The sequence below is a fragment of the Gallus gallus genome, chromosome 3 (assembly GCF_016699485.2).
Source record: "Gallus gallus isolate bGalGal1 chromosome 3, bGalGal1.mat.broiler.GRCg7b, whole genome shotgun sequence".
Classification (NCBI taxonomy): domain Eukaryota; kingdom Metazoa; phylum Chordata; class Aves; order Galliformes; family Phasianidae; genus Gallus; species Gallus gallus.
Window position 1 is genome coordinate 104,722,261 of NC_052534.1, and position 16,780 is coordinate 104,739,040.

General features: G+C 44.3%; 1 protein-coding gene across 1 annotated transcript in view; it reads left to right on the forward strand.

The window, feature by feature from the left end:
- The window catches only part of RAB10 (RAB10, member RAS oncogene family), a 37,482-nt gene that overhangs the window by 18,033 nt on the left and 2,669 nt on the right, over nucleotides 1–16,780 (forward strand). Inside the window, exons 2-5 of the mRNA NM_001031097.2 lie at nucleotides 2,469–2,529; nucleotides 11,633–11,771; nucleotides 14,283–14,372; nucleotides 14,856–14,957. Coding sequence (NP_001026268.2) covers nucleotides 2,469–2,529; nucleotides 11,633–11,771; nucleotides 14,283–14,372; nucleotides 14,856–14,957 — 392 coding nt within the window. The remainder of the gene's footprint in view (nucleotides 1–2,468; nucleotides 2,530–11,632; nucleotides 11,772–14,282; nucleotides 14,373–14,855; nucleotides 14,958–16,780) is intronic.

Below are 16,780 nucleotides of genomic sequence, written 5' to 3' on the forward strand. Positions count from 1 at the left end.
TCTAGGTTTTTCTGTGAATTCCAGCATGCCCTGCTGAAACTGATGAACATCTTAACAACACTTAATGAGGGAATCATGCTCATCTTTAATTCATTAGCTCTGTCATTATCCCTCTGTGACATCAGTGTGTCTGTTCAGTGTCCTATTCAGTTTTTGTGCCCCTTACTGCCTTAAAACTCCTTCCTGACCTACATGCTGCTGCTGTAACCTGGCTGCTTGAAGTGAGTGGGCAGAGCAGCCCATAGCAGCTAGGCAAAAATCTCATTTTTTCAGCCTGCTAAAACTACTTTGAAAGCAGTTGGAGGCAAATAGTCACTGCTATTTATAACATTTGTTACGAAGGCTGAGCTAGTATTACAGTGTAATTGGAGTGGAAGCTGAGTATAACATGGAATTAGAGATTTGTTTTATCCCCGAATACTGGAGTTAGCTAAATCCCTCTCAGGGAGGAGAATTAATTTGTTTGGGTAGGTTAACAGCTCACTTTATCTCAACGCATGTGCAGAGTGGCTGTCAAACATCCCGCATTATCTGGGCAGAGCTCGCAAGCAAGTGGCTCTGGGTGAAATGCCCTTAAATAAGATCTCTTGGCAAATGCCAGGGGCGTTTGTCTGATGGTAGAGATAGCATTGCTCTGGTGTGCTGCATCACAGCCAGCAGCTTGGCCATAGGCACGGTGATGTGGATGTCATTAACCTTGACTAAGCCCTGCTTGGGGCAGCTCTATTCGTTGCCTTTTGGTCAGTCAGCAGGTTGGTTTATCAATAACACCGGTTGTATTGCTTCCCAAATTTAGCTTAGTTAGCAGTTCCTTCCTCCTGATAGGTTGGAACTGCCAGCTCCCCAGTTGGCTAACTAGGAAACATGGCACGCTTACCTGCAATTAGAGTCCATCCCAAGCTGCCGTTGTAGCATGGGGCAACAACTACTGCATTTAATCACAGAACTGCTTAAAATCCTTGGGAATGGGGACTTCTGCCCCTTTATACTCATCTTGGTGCTGGTGGAAGACTTGCTGAGTGTTCTCACAACCTCACTAAGAAGAGCTGCGTTGGGTGTTTGTTTGGGGCTCATTCTCCCTTATTGCTCCATGGCTGCTGTCTGTCCCTCAAGCACAGCCCTCCTGGTATGGGGAGGCTTTGATGTCCTTGCTGAGAGGTAAAAAACATTTCCTAGCTAATATTTTGATGTTACAGTGAAAGACAGTGTATTGGAGTGAAAGGGGTTGAGCTGGGCAGAGTTGGAAGCAGGCTTCCCATGTAGACCCATTGCGTAACGGTGCATTGCATAAACTCTGCTTAACTTTCCTTGGTGCAAAATAACCTTGTAGAGCTGGGAGGGAATTCTGTGCTTGCAAAAAGGTCCAAATGCAAGCAGATTCGGGGGAATTATGAGAAGTTAGCTTTGGATGGAAAACCAGACCTTGGCATCTGGCTACTGTTAGGACACGGTGCTCCTGCTCTGCTGCCTGCAGTCTATGCAGGTTCCTATGAAGGGATGGATCCACGTGTTGTGTGTGGAGCTGCTGGGTGTCCCTCCACTTGGTGTGCTTTGTGTTGAAACCCAGTTGGTCTGGGGAAGAACGAATGGTCTGGGCATGCTGCAGAAGTGAGGTTTCACCCAGTTCTTGTGCAATGGTGTCTCCATTTCTCTTTCTCTAATGGAGATTTCATACTGGGTGCACTTGGCATTGCGTTCACTTGTCTTAGCACATCTCTCTTGATCCATAGTTCTCTGTGAATGGTCACACCTGAGCTGTGGGCCTTTCTTTTCTTCATTATGTAGGAGTAGCTTCTGGTTCTCAGGATTGATAGCTAACGTACAGGTGACATTACAAGGGCACGGTAGGATGGGTTGGGCTTGGGGATCTCAGTGGTCTTTTCCAACCTGAATGCTTCTGTGGTTCAAAGAGGATGTGGGGCTCCGTGTGAGGTCCCAGCAGAGTGGCTATTTCTGATGGTCGGGTCCTGTTACGTGCTCTGCATTAGCTCTGACTGCTCTGAGCAGTGCCAAGCAGGCTGCAGGCAGGGAGATTGCTGTGATTAGTGTTATTTCGACAAGTGGATTACTTGGAGGAGATTAATAGGCAAAAAAGAAATAAAGAAAAAAAGAAAGCTTGCTGTTTTGGTTAGGATCTTCGAATCTGTACCTGTGTTCCAACATTTCTTCCTTTAGGAAGTTCTCAAAAAAAAAAAAAAAAAAGGCAAAAATTTGATTTTCTTCTTAGCTTTAAGTGAGAAAATATAAAGGCTTTTGCTAACTGGTTTGTCATAAAAGTATTACCTGGGGGTGTCAGTGGGCTGATGATGAGAGGCTCTTTGAATGCTGGTTGTGTTTGTAGGCACTCGCACTCTACCTTCCTTGTTTATCCCTGGTGCTGCAAAAGAAGAGCTGTTTGTGTGTCTGAACGTGGAATTGCTTTCCGTGATCAAATACCAATGGCTTGTTTATGTTTTTGTTTATTTTAGGGATAGACTTCAAGATTAAAACTGTTGAATTACAAGGAAAGAAGATCAAGCTACAGATATGGTGAGTAGTCAAGCCAAGAAGCTGCATGGTGCCATCCTCTGGGTGGTTTCCTTCAGCAGTGGATCCTCTTTCCAAGATTACATTGGGGAATCTAATTCTGTTGGAGCTGTGTATTTTCAGAAGTGGTGAAGCTCCAAATGTAAAGTTCCCTTCTTTTTTTCAGTAAAGAGGGAGGAGATCAGGTGCTGCGTTGATAGTTGCTGTTGCTGGGCTGCTCTTTGGGACGGGCTGTTGGCACAACTCCTGCCTGGGATGACACAATCCTTGTAGTCTGCGATGTAGTGGGAAGTGTTTTAAAATGGGAATCCTTAAATTAAGAGTCGCCTCAAATCTCAGACTTTGCATTGTCAGGGGGCCTTCCCTCGCCTCAGCAGTCCACCTCCGTGCTCACTTTGTATTCTTCCATAGTAAACTAGAGAGTTTCTCAGCTGGTTGTTCTATAGGAAAGTCTAACATGAAGCTGGATGTGCACTGTTTTCCCTCTATTTGTTCTGCGTGTGTAACTTGCATAACTTTTTCCCCGTTTTTTCTCCATTTAATAGCCCTGTAACAAGTCAGGTCAGGAAAGCTAATGGCTTCTAGCCTGTGTTTTTGCTTGAACTCCCCCTTCAGCCAATTGTGTGTACTGCTGATGTGTTCTCGAGCTGTGCTGTTCACAGCTTGAATTCGCCCCTTTTTGTCGCCAGTAATTAAAAAATCCACCTTATTATTGCTCCTTAGAGCGTGCATCCCATCTCTCAGTTGTTTCTGGTATTGCAGTCCTGCCAGCAACTCCTTAGCAGAACTGGGGCAACTTAGTTACTTTGGTTTGTGTTCTGCAAGGGAAAGATTTCCTGAAGTTGATTTTCCTGTGTAAACTGGTCGATAATGAAGCACTTGGATGGAGTAGCTCTGTGCACTGGAATGCTCCATCAGGGAGCCACAAAGGGTAACCATCTTCATAAGGGCAACGTTTTAGATTGAGATATCTGCAGTAAGATGGGTATAGATCAGCTGGGAGCTGAAAGCAGAGCAGTGAGGGAAGGCACTGAGAGCATTAGCTAAAGAGGCATTCAGGTGTAATAGCTTCATCGATTGACATGCTTAGCATCTCTTGCTATGCTATCAGTTCATTAGAGTGCATTCAGGTTTTCAACGAGATCAAGTCACGTCTTCTAACAATCATTGTGTGTCTTTTTTACCACAGCAGTCTAGGTGCTGTGAGTTACATGGCTTTGCTGTGGACAGAGCAAAATGTTGGTCTGGCTTAAAGGCAGTCTTAAACTGAGTGCTGGAAAATGGCATCGTGAAATGTGAAAACAGCAAATATGGAATGTGTGTAGACAGAGAAGCAAGCCATAATGAAGCTGTAAGTGCTGTGGGTTTTAGAGGCTTAGAGAAAGGAAAAAAAGAGGGGTTTCAATGAACTGAGCTTGGTCAAATTGCAACCTTTAGATGAGGTTGTCTGAATCTACAGAGACTTGCTGCCTGTTCCTGCTAGTTTAAAGTTTCACATTTGAAATGAAACTTGGAAAGCAGAAAATAAAGTTCCCATGGCATGCAGTCCTGATGCCACAACAAAACAAACCACCTCGCCTCTAAGATGCTGCATTTTCCAGCTTTGCCTGTACAAGGAGTTTAGCTCAGCAGTGGTTTGGCTTAGAACAGCAGTAACTTTGGGTGAAGATGCTTTGTGCAATTCATCTATATTTAACTACCACTTCCTGTGTTTAAACTCAACCTGCACTTCTAGTAGTTGTGTAACACATTTCCAGCACTGCACTTCACTACTGCTGCAGTAATTTAGTAAGCAAGGGGTGCTTTGAGTGGAACATTTCCCATAGAAGCTCAAGGCTGTACTGATACCTTTTCCTTGTGTCCAGAGTATGGGTTGTGTTTTACACAGGTTTTAACGCAGCTGAATCAGAATAAATTTGTCTTCCGAGCTGTAGGAAGAACTTCCACTGGGACACAGCTCCATGCTTGAATAAGCTCAGCAGAGGAGAAGGAAAGACTGGCAAATAGAAGACAGAAGATTTCAGTTAAGGGCAGGAGAAAAGACTCTGGGTACCTTTATATTTTCAGTTAATGTTTAGTTGCAGACATGCTTCTGAGTTGTGTATCCAGCAGCATATGATGCAGCATATCCATCCTCAGAATTTATAGCAGTAATGAATGCTACTTCACCTGTGCTTTCTGCCCTCCTCTCTGAAAACTATTGACCTATTGTGAGGCTGTGTCCCACTGGATGTCCAGCCATGGCTCTCCAAAGTGCCACCATGCCCAGTTCCAGCCCTCCATAGTGCAGTTTTCCTGCTTGCTGAATACCTGTTTTATCCTTAAACGTCTTGAGGAGTAAAGGCAGGATTTGTCCTCTCATTTTCTTATTACTGTTTTCATCATCAGAGGACAGAACGAGGTGTCTGCATCATTGGGAGTGATTGACGGTTTGGTTTGTAGCATTTGTTTATAACATAAGGGAGGAGAACTACGCTTTCCACTTAGAGGAAACAGCAGAAATAAGTTCCTTAGTTTTAAGTTACAATTTTGACCTGTTTCTCACTGCTGCACGTAATTCTCCATCACCCATGTATTAAATGTCTCTCTGCCTACCTGCAGAGCTGTATCACTGGGTCCCATTACTCTATAGTGTCTCCAAAGTGTCAGTGATTTGGAGTACAAGTGGCTAGCACTGGCTTTGCACTGCTTGGGGCAGAGCTGCAGTCTCAGTGGGCAAACAGATAAAAATGGCACTTTCTAATACAGCTCTGTTCCTTTTCTACAAAGCAGGGTAGCTGCCTTCCTCAGGCATGGAAAATGAGCAGACGTGGCAGTACCTCAGTCATGCCTTGACCTCTGAAATATATATATAGCAAGAATATCAAGGTCGAGCTGAGTTAAACCTTGCCAGAGGTGATAAGCAACTCGATACCTCATTGCTATTAAAAAGTGGGGTTGCTGTTCAGTAAGGATCAAGCAAGGATTAGTGTGTTCACATTACATTTGGAACAAATGTGCCAAGCATTGAAGTGGGAAGCTTGGGAATAGAGGAAACAGAGTGGTGGGCCTGGTAGTAAGTGGGGCTGTGTTGGTGTGCAGGGAGCTCCTGGGTGGGCTGAGCAAGCCCTGAGGAGTACTTGGGCTGCAAGCCAGGAGGATGGGGCAGAGCTCAGGGCTGGCTTTGTGAAGGAGCAACAGCAGGAGTCAAGGTATGGCAACTCCTGGGTGGTGGCAAGTGATGGAGGGATCAGTGGTCTCCTTGGCTGGGCTGTTGAACTGCTAACTTCTACGCTCATCTGCTTAGAAATGCTGCTAGCTTAAAGAATATGGTGGAATGTCATATGGAAAGCCACCAGTAGTGGTTCTATTACAGAATGAGAGTAGAAATACTTAAGTTGGGTGGCGTCTGGGAGGCATGACACTGAGGAATGCCTTGAAAAATGTTCATATTTTCAGTGATTGTCATGAGTACATAAAAGGGGAGGGAAAACAAAGGTGCCAGAATAAGAGAGAGAATTGCTCTGGGGAAAGTTGTTATTATTTCAGAAGAGATGAAATGCTTTTGAGGAATAGAGAAGCGGGGCTCAAAATTCAGCTGTTAAAACTAATAGCATGCTCTCCAGGACTTGGGAAGAATTGCTTTGAAATGGAAACCACAATGCTTAGGCATCCTGTAATTCAGTCGCCTTATTAGGGTAGTGTAACAATTGAAAGATTGAATGTGATTTTTCTGATAGAGTGGGTGAAATGGTTTCCAGTGGACAAGGAATTGTCACCGCTCAACGATGTGCAGTTTAGATGAGTACGTGTTAGAAAGGGCAAGTAGGATTGCAGAGCGGTGTAATAGCTGTGCTAAAATGAACTGGGAAACATAGGATTCTTAGGGTTGTGAGGAGAAAAAAAGCAAAGCATACTTCTAAAATAGTGGGTATGGTGGAGAACGTGGGCAGAGGTGGATTTAACTCATGGCCTTTTGTAATACAAAGGCATTACAAGGGCATTCGTTGTAGCATAAGGCTGGAAGCTGGCACGTGCAAGGCATGAGGAAATGAGGTTAAGCTGTGGAACTCCCCATCACAAGATGCTGTGGTGGCTGTAAGTGGGAATTCACAAAAGAACAGCTTGTTTTCCACCGTTAAATATGCAGATGTGATCTCTAGCTGCAGAAGTCCTGGAACTGCAAAGGACTGAGGCTGTGGAACCTCTGGCCTGACCAGGTATGCACCTATGTGTTAGAAGAACACACACAGATCAGATCTGCCTTTTTCATCCTGTGAAATGAAGGAAATGAAGGCCGAAAGGAAATGCTGCTGTCATTCAGAAGTACAGAGCGGTAACAGATGCCAAAAAGGTGGGGAGGACTCATTAAGGTCAAGGACAGTGGAAATCAGAGTTGCTGGAAACCCACCAGCAGGAGTGAGAGGCTTGAAGGAGATCCTGTTCAGCGTAATGGAAATAAGGCAGAGAGGGGAAAATGTAGAGGAAAAAACACCCGGATCCAGCAGGTATTTGGGAATAGAACTTGAAAAATAAGAGGTTTGTGATGCACCCTGTATTGCTATGGCAGAAGAATTTTGCCAGGAGCCTTCTTTCCAGTTAGTCAAGAATACTCTGTGCAAATTGCTTGCAGAAAGCACAACTGCTTTCTGCTCTCTGTTCACAGACTCTGAAGTGTGGGAAAACAACAAGGAGTTGTAAGAGCTAATCTGAAATGCGGATTTACAGGATGTTGATGTTGGGAAAGTGAACTAAAAACTCAACAAACCAAAGACACTGATGCTGGGAGGAAGAAAACAGCGTACACAGAGAACTGAAGACATCTAATTTCTTCTTTTTCCACTGCTTAGCTGGCACTCTGATCTTCCCTACGTAGAACTTGTATGCCTGTGCGCTTTCCTACCATCTTCTTGACTAATTAGGAATTTTAGGAATAGCTTCACTTCTTTAATACGCAATTCTTAATTGTTTAGAAGCGCATGAAGTCAAATTCTTCTTCACCAGGGAGCACATCTATGTGGCTGGAGAGGTTTGTGCAGAATTTTTGGTTCAACGGAGAGCTCATGCCTAAGAGAGCCATCCTCAAGTGAAGGAAGTTGTAGCTGTAGATGTCCCTGTTCATTGCAGGGGAATTGAACCGGATGACCTTTAAAGGTCCCTTCCAACTCACACGACTGTTATTCTATGAAGTGTTTACCACCATAGCAAACTGAAGTGGTTACGTGTGGGAATTCCCTACGAAATGCAGGAATTTGTATGTAACAAGGACAGTGGAGTCCAGCCAGAGCTGCAGACAGCTCCACTAACGAGAGTGCAGTTGGTCTCATTAGTGCTTGCAATTATCCTGGGGGGATGTTGAAAGGTTCATTTTTTGCTGCTGACAACGTTGGAGACCATCCACCATGTACATAGCTCAAGGTGAAAGAGCGCATCTTGGTGTTTTCTGACTTCCTATAAAATGATTTCATGCTTTTCTAATTATAGATCCCTATGATATATTTTTTTCTGGTGGAATATCTCAGCAGAAAACCCGAAATTTCCAATAGCAAAGTGTCTGCCAGACGTGGAACATTTGGAATGTGTCCAGAGGAGCACTGGAGTACCTCTCCTATGAGGAAAGGCTGAGGACACTGGGCTTGTTTAGCTTGGAGAAGAGAAGGTTGCGGGGAGACCTCATTGTGGCCTTCCAGTACTTGAAGGGAGAGTATAAACAGGAAGGGGAACGGCTGTTTACGAGGGTGGACAGTGATAGGACAAGAGGGAATGGTTTTATACTGAGACGGGAGGTTTAGGTTGGATATTAGGAGGAAATTTTTCACCCAGAGGGTGGTGACGCACTGAACAGGTTGCCCAAGGAGGCTGTGGATGCCCCATCCCTGGAGGCATTGAAGGCCAGGCTGGATGTGGCTCTGGGCAGCCTGGTCTGCTGGTTGGTGACCCTGCACATAGCACGGGGGTTGAAATTCGACGGTCATCGTGGTCCTTTTCAACCCAGGCCATTCTGTGATTCCGTGATTATTCCTGTGTGAAGGAACATCTTTGATCCAATTCCTAAGGTTCTGAAGTGTACCCAATACCAGCGGTCCAGTTTCTTCAAAGCAGAATTCTGCTGTGTAGTTTGAAGAACATTACAAGAAGAAGCAATGGGACGCTCGTGAAATACTTTGGGTTATTTTTTGGAGATGTTTTGGCTCAGTGGGCTGGAGACCATCATTTCAAGCTGTGCCGACAAGACGGATCTTCACAGGTCATCAGATACAATCTCCTCTTGTTGCATCCATGTCAACCTCTCGTAAACAAATCATGGTACATTTTAAGGTTTCTTTAGTCTCTGCTCGGTCAGCTGGAAAGCTGTCCCAGAAATTCCTTTCTCTGTTGGTTGGATTCTAATATGATATAGTTTATGCATACTTTAATGTCAGCATGAGAATAATTTACATAGATTTTTTCATTTTCCTTCTGTTTCTCCTTCCCCGATTCCCACAGGACAACCTTCTTTGTCTTCATTTTGCAGCTAAACAAACCAAGTTCTGTCTCCTCTCACACAGCAAGGCCTCATTTTCCTTGGCTATCTTTGTAGACTTGTCTATGTTTATTTTAGCTTGGAGAGCTAGCTAGCTTCCACAAATATTTTACCTACATCAAGGATTTAATGCACACTCACAGTTTCAGAGCGTGTTCTTCCACCCTAGAGGTCTGAACAAAAGAATGGGAACCCAGGGCAGAGAGCAAGACACACGGCCTGCCATTGTGCTCTGCCATTTACTTAGGGTGGATTCATCAGTCTTGGGCAGTTAGGAAACCATAACTCACTTCCTCTGTTTGCTCCAGTCAGTTCTCTAATCTCACATCCATTAAGAGTTATCTTTGAATAATGAATGGAGAGATCCATTAAGGAGGAGAAAGGGCAAATAATGCTTAAAAATTAAAACCAACACAAAACAGGTTCTTTGCATTTTCCCTCCCCATCTTGCTTTTTGTCCATTATCTTAGCTTCAGTTGCCTGAGAAAATACTGGAGGAGTAAGTGAAGCAAGTAGGTGGTAGGTGTGTGGGACTTGACAAGCAGTGAGTAACAGCTACATATTGCCAAAGCCAAGCTGTAAAAATCAACCTAAATTCTTACCATGGTGGTTGTTGGCCTCATCAGGAAGGGAGAAGTTGTGTGTGCCATACATCTCAGTGGTTTTGGTGAGGCTTTAATGAGACTGTCCTGCCTAGTAGAAGCAAGTTAGGGGGAAATGAATTAGGTGAAGGTGCTGTCAAGTGTGTACAAAGCTCATGAGGAGAGAAATTACATGTGAGTAGCAGCTCTGTTGAGATATTTTGCAAGAGGCTCTCCCGAGTTTTGTGTTAGGAAAGGAAGGAAGAAAGAACATTGTTATTGTGTTAAAGCTAAGCAGGAAAAGATGAAGTTGCAAAGTATATATGGAAATATTGGCGATAGACAGACAGTTGGACTGGATGATCTCACGGGTCTTTTCCAACCTTGGTGGTTCTGTGGTTATAATTCAGATTGCTGCTGACTGGTTGGAGAAATGCCATTGGAAAAAGCCCTGTGAAATTCAGTAGAGACAAATGCAGAGTTGTATGGTTTGGTACGTATACCAGCTTATTCAGGTGTCAGAGCAGACTGCTTAATCACAAGGGAAAGGGAGTGGGTATGCCAAAATCTTCGAGAAGCTTTTCTTTTATGATGCTGGAGCATGGTGTTGGGTCTTGCACCTCAGTGAGACATGGATAAGTGTGAGGTAGTCCAGAGAGCAGGAAGTGAGGCTGTGTGGGTGAGACCTTCAGCCAGGGAATAAAGTCCGCAGAGCTTGGGGTGGCTTGAGGGAATTCAGGGGAGGTGCAAGAGCTGTGTTTGTTCTGTAATTGAGGCCAGAAGGGCAATGAACTTCTCTGCTTACCTGTGAAAAGTAAGATGAGGATTGAGCCTTCAACTTTGGGAGGGGAAACCTAAGTATGCCATGGGGAGAGCCTTCCAAATGGGACAGAAAGGAGAAGAGAGGGGGAGGGAGTTGTTGCCATTTAAGCCAGAGGTCTTCAGCAAAACCTCAGTCATCTTTTAACCCCACGTGGGCACCCTGTGGTGGTTTTAAGGGCCAGGGAATGGACTGGATTGCTGAGGTTACTGTTTTCCAAGCAAGGGAATGTGTGTCTGTGGGTCAGCTGGGGAGTGTGGTGACTGCCTGGAGTGGTTGGGCATCATTTCAACTTAGGTCAGATTGGGAAACACCTTTTATTCTGGCTTGTGTAAATAGCATCGCTGAAAACTCTGTAATAGTATAATCTGTAAGGTTTGTGTCCTCTGAAAGACGTGCAGTTAAAGCCAAACTCTGAACATAATGTTATGCAAGTTTGATTAACCAGCTCTCACATGTCTCATTCAAAGACACCAAAATGAGATGGGGAAATAGATGCCTTCATTAATCTTTCATGATCAGTTTTCTTCCTCACAGAAACGGACAGTTTATTGTTACAATTGTTGTACATCTCCTCGATGTCCAATTTCAGGGACAGAAATTTGTTAGATCGAGTTAAAGCTTTATAAAACTGATCAGCAAACAAGGTCTGAGTTCTACCAGGAAGATGTTGCATGCTTATCTTCATGGCTGGAGGTGGAAAGGGACTTTTGCTGGTGCTGTTGGGTGAAGTCATCACTTCTCCCCGTTCCATCCTGCCTCCCAATTGCTTCGTTCCACTGAGGCTCAGAAGTCTTTGGGATGCAGCCCTGAGATGAGGAGCTTGGAAAGGAAAGTTTCTTCTTTCGGGAGGAAGTTTGAAGTTGTCAATAAAAAGTATGAAGTATGAAATTAACAGTTTTCTACTGTGACTCGATACCAGGTTTGTTGATTGTGGTGAGACACCAGATGACCTGCCACTTTGCTCAGCAGCTAACTAAGAAGGCAGGAAATGAAGCTATGTAAGCCCAGCTAAGCTGTCCAGTGTCTTTTGTTCAGTTGAACCTGAAATGTGTTCTTCAAAAACAAAAAAAACTCCACTCCCCATCCGTAGTGGTATAATAATGCACATAGTGTGCCATGCACTCTTGTCTTTACAGGTAAACGCTGTTGGTTTCTTTATGGCTTGCTTCTGATGCTCACTCTTATCTGTTCTTTTTGCAGGGACACAGCAGGGCAGGAGCGATTTCACACCATCACCACCTCCTATTACAGAGGTGCCATGGGAATCATGCTAGTATATGACATCACCAATGCCAAGAGCTTTGAAAACATCAGCAAGTGGCTCAGAAACATAGACGAGGTGTGTAACATCTGTAAGATCCCAGGACGAGCAGTCTGCTAGCTTGTGATGTCCCACAGAGCCCAGCTTCTGGTGTAACTTAGCACAGGGCTTTGGTGCTGTTCTTACCCTGACTTATCTCTTGCACGAGCTCAGCTCTCCCTTCAATGCCATGGAGGGTTGCAATAGGACTAGTGGTGTCCTGAAATGTCATGTTCATGCACAAACAGACTTTTTCTCTGCAGCGAAGCATGCTTGGAGGTAAGGAATACATTTTTGGTAACTGGGAATTGCTGTTTTCAGGAGGAGCTACCACCACAAGGTAGCGTGCAGGGGAACAACATGAAGCAGTAAGCTGTGGAGTAGCTATAGAATGTAACACCTGTGTTACTAAGCTGTTTTATTAGGCTGTGTAGGCCTCAAGGATAGTTAAATATGCTCACCTCTGCTCCCTCTAAACTGATGTCATGATGAAAGGTTCTTCCAGAGCACAAATATTACGTTGGGCCTTTAGTTATGGCAAGGCAGAGATTGAAGTGGGTACAGAAGTAGAAGATGGGGAAAAGAGCAGGCTAGGACAGGAAGAAACTCAGCAAAGAACCAAAGGTAAACTTCAAATCAAGGCCTTTGTGTTCAGCAGTTGCTGTGTTTGAAACACTCAGTAGTATCCAGGAAATGGAGCAATGAGTGTAATTCATGCCATTGTGTCTGAGATAGTGAGGTTTTTTTTTTTATCTGACCTTATGGTTTCAGATCCGTTGCGCAGAGCTTTGCAGCTGATTTCGGGTGCATGGTGAGGGCTGCACGATTGCTGCAGTTTTATAAGGGATGTTTGACACCTTAGGAAGCTTTTTTGATTATGGAGGAAGCCCCCAACTGGAGTGCATGTACAGAAGTGATGGGTGAATTCCTCCTCTGAGTTGCCAGCTCCAGCATTCAGGCTTCTTGCTAAAACACGTGGTGGATGTTATCTCCTCACCTACAGAATTACTGTGAAGAATAGTTGCAAACGAAACACTTAATTGCTTCTGTTTTACAAGGAGTTCATATTTCCAAGGGTATTCTCTCAATAATGAGGATTGTAGATAAGGAAGCTGGTGCCAATTGCTGCCCTGTGTGAAGGGGCTCTTCCATATGATCAATAAACCCTGATTTAGAAATAACCAGACAAGCTACAGATACGTAATGATGTTGCACCTTCCTCCTTGCTAAATAGGTAATTATTTAAAGCTCACATGCTGCAGGGTTACATCACACCGTGCACTTCTACTGTGGGGCATTAAGGTTAGTTGAGTTGTTCCGAGTGCTGAGCAGTTTTATCCACGGAGCCTGGCTGTTTTTGCCTGCTGTGGAAGCAGTTCTGTGTGCATGAAAAATGAACGTTTTTGGTGTCATGTCCTACACAACATCTTAAGCTTTGCTGTTTGATGGTTCCTTCTCCTCATGATCCAAAGGAGAAAGTTGGAGGTGGTTCACTTCAGGAACGTGGAATGGGTTGTTATTGCAAGCAGGAGTATTGGATACACGAATCTCTTAGTAGTTCTGTTAGTAATGCTGCAAAGAAGCATTAAGACTGCTGGAGTGAAAGTAAATGGAGATTAGGCTTCCCAAGAAGCTTCTCATGTCAGGCCTCAAAGCACTTCAGTTATCCACTTAAGCGATGCTTTGTACCGTGGCTGCTGGAACTTCTCTGCTAGTCTGATGGATGTCCTTGGTATATTCTTTCTTTATTATGATGACTATTGGCAATCTTTCAATAATAGACCAGCCAAGGTATTTTTGGCTCCTGCAGCATTCCTGGAGAAGTCCTTGCTGCTCTGTTTTGCCTTGCAGGGATGATTCCCTGCATATGGGGTCCCACTTTTTGCTGGTTCTTGAGCATGGTGCTCACTCAGCTTCTCCCTTTATGATGTTTTTCTGTTGTTAGGGAGACTTACCTGTCTACAGTAAAGCTGTGTAGGGGGATCCTTCAAACACCAAAAAAAGTAACAGTGTCAGCTGGAGCCATTGCAGTGCATGGAGCTCAATTGTTGGCAGCTATAGTGTGGGGATTTGTTTTGTCCTCCAATGTTCAGTCCTTTGCAGCATTGTTTCTATAAACGCGTTAATGCTGACATCTCCAAGCACCAGGCAGGAAGTCATTTATTTTCCCCCATCTCTGAATGCAACCCAGCCAAGGTTTGACGTGAAGGCAACTGGAAGAATCTGGGTTGGGAAACAGTGCTTAGTTCTTTTTGGAAAGGAAAACATCACACTTAAGACTGTACAAACAAAAAGGAAAGGGAAAAATAACTGATATTGGGATGGTGAGTTCCATCTTGATGCTATTGCTATTGTTTCGTTCTGCTTCCTGGATATGAGCTCTTTAGTCTGAAGGTAGAATGATGTCTAGCAATCTTTGTTAGAATTCAGGAAAGCATAGGTCCTGTAAGTGTTAGCCTGCACTTCAGACAGTCTGGAAGTACAAAAGTGCAATAGATGCTTGCTGCTTGTTGGGGGAGATGTGTCAACCTGGCTCTTGTCTCATTTTAGCATGCCAATGAAGACGTGGAGAGGATGCTGTTAGGAAACAAGTGTGACATGGAAGATAAAAGAGTTGTTCCTAAAGCAAAAGGTGAACAGGTAGGTGCTGGACGCAAACTTGCTTTTCCAAGTAAGCAGATCAGTGCCAAGAGTTCCACTGTTGTTGGGTGGTTTGGATTCCACGGTGGGGTATGAGACAGCTGGATTTGCTGATAGTGTGTAAGCCTAAGCAGTGTGTTCTTAGAAGCTGCATTGTGTTCAACTACCATGAATGGCATGAGCTCAGCTACAGTTTCTTCTTTTTGGATAGCCCAAATTCTTTGATTATCCTTTGTGAGGTTGCTTGTCCTGTGACTGGTTTGTGTGATGTCTGTCCTCGTATGCCCACACATTTACCTGTGGTTTAACACACTTGAAATTCTGATTCTGATGGTTGCATTCCAAATTGTTTTTGTGACAGTTTGACTGGTACTGCTTCTTCTATGCTGAGGGAATGTTACATGCTTATCGTTGTGAGCAGCACCAGCTGAATAACCCCACAGGGATAATAACCTTTCTTTTTCTTCTATTTTTTTGGTTTAGATTGCTAGGGAGCACGGTATTAGGTTTTTCGAAACTAGTGCAAAAGCAAATATAAACATTGAGAAGGCATTCCTCACATTAGCAGAAGACATTCTTCGAAAGGTAGGTGATGGTGGGATCTGCTTGGGGGAAAATTGAAATCCTAAGATGTCAGCTCCTGTTGTTTTGGATGTTCACCGGAATTGTTGTGGCTTTTTACTTTGGTATGCTAAGGCAAACAAGTCACCAAAGAAGGACTGTTGTACTCTTAAAGCTTCAGAGCTTCTAAAGCCTGTTTGATGTTTCATTGTTGTGCAGGTGCTATCTAGAGGGAGTAGTATACATCAAAGAGCCAAGGAATTTAGATTCAGCCCTTAAACTCATTTGATTCACACTTAGTGCTTGAAGTTAAAAACATTAGAATGGATTTGGAGGAGAATTGGCCCTTCCCTGCCACCTTCATTTGTTCCTGCTTTGTGAACATGACTCTTCACTGCTTCCTGTCTTGGATGACTGAAGCTTTTTTTAATCCTGAGGAGACCCAAAGTCACTGGAACCTGTAGGGATGGAACCTGGGCTTGCTTTCCTGTCTTCCTGTGTCAGTGTGTCCTCAGATTTCTGTTCTGACCAGACTGTAAAACTACAGCTAAAAGATTTTAACCATTTGCAGTGACAGAGAATCCAGTGGAAGCCCAATCATTCTTCTGATGGCCACACTTCAAAACTTACTGCTTTAAAACTTGATTTCTGATGTGCCAGAAAACATTTCACTGTAGAGATCAAATTCTCACATAAGGGAATCCTCTGCCTTTTACTGTATTTTTCCCTGCCATATCATTACCTTTTCTTTAGTTATACCTTTTTTTTTTTCAGTTTAATCATTTTTATCAATACACAACATTGTCTAAAAGCTCTTAAGTATCTGCCAGGAAGAGTTTTGATGTGATTGGTGGAACTGGATCTGTCCCTTCATAGTACCATAGAACGGCTTGGGTTGGAAGGGACCTCAAGGATCATGAATCTCCAACCCCCCTGCCACAGGCAGGGCCACCAACCTCCACATTTAATACTAGGCCAGGCTGCCCAGGGCTCCATCCAACCTGGCCTTGAACACCTCCAGGGATGGGGCATCCACAGCCTCTCTGGGCAGCTGTTCCAGCACCTCAGCACTCTCATAGTAAAGAACTTCCCCTTGATATCCAACGTAAATCTTCCCTCCTTCGACTTAAAACCATTTCCTTCCTACCTTGGTTCAGTGGTTGGTCTGTTCTGCCCTCTGCATTTGGTGGGAAGTCTTGCTCAGGAGGTTAAATTGCAGCTGAGAGAGGAAGACGGCTCACCAGGTCTCCCTGGTGGTTGGTTCTCCCTCCTGAATTGCACCACATGCCGTCAAGAGGGCTGTCTTTCCAACACTGTTGTGTTGCTGGATTGAGCTGGATATGGATCTGCGAGTGGCTCGGGGGTTGATTTTCAGTCAGCTTATGTTCTCCCATAGCTAAAGACTTGATTAGCACCTTCCTGTTTACCATCAGCTCCATCTCCAGCACTGCTGACCCTCCTGGCCTTTGCATTTTTACTTTGACCTCAGTACATTTCTCTGAATAACAATGTAGGATGGGCAACAACTCTGTTGCAAGGCTGTGAGGTAGAGAACAAGAACAAAGGGACTTAACTGCTGTAATGCCATGAATGTATCGTTTCTAATCATCTGAAAACAGACACTATCATCTGATCAAAACCACCAGGCCAAAGTTGTGCTTTGGTCTAACCAAGTTTACATGCCGTGACGCAGACGAGCCTGTTGTGTGCACGGCCTTGACGTCCTGACGGGTGGAAGGCAGATGCTTTTGAGCAGCCCTTCTTTATCCGTATCCTCCTTTATCCATACGTTACTCTGTCACTTTTAAGGTCATCAGTTTGCATAACTCAACCTGCGTTTGCTGTGC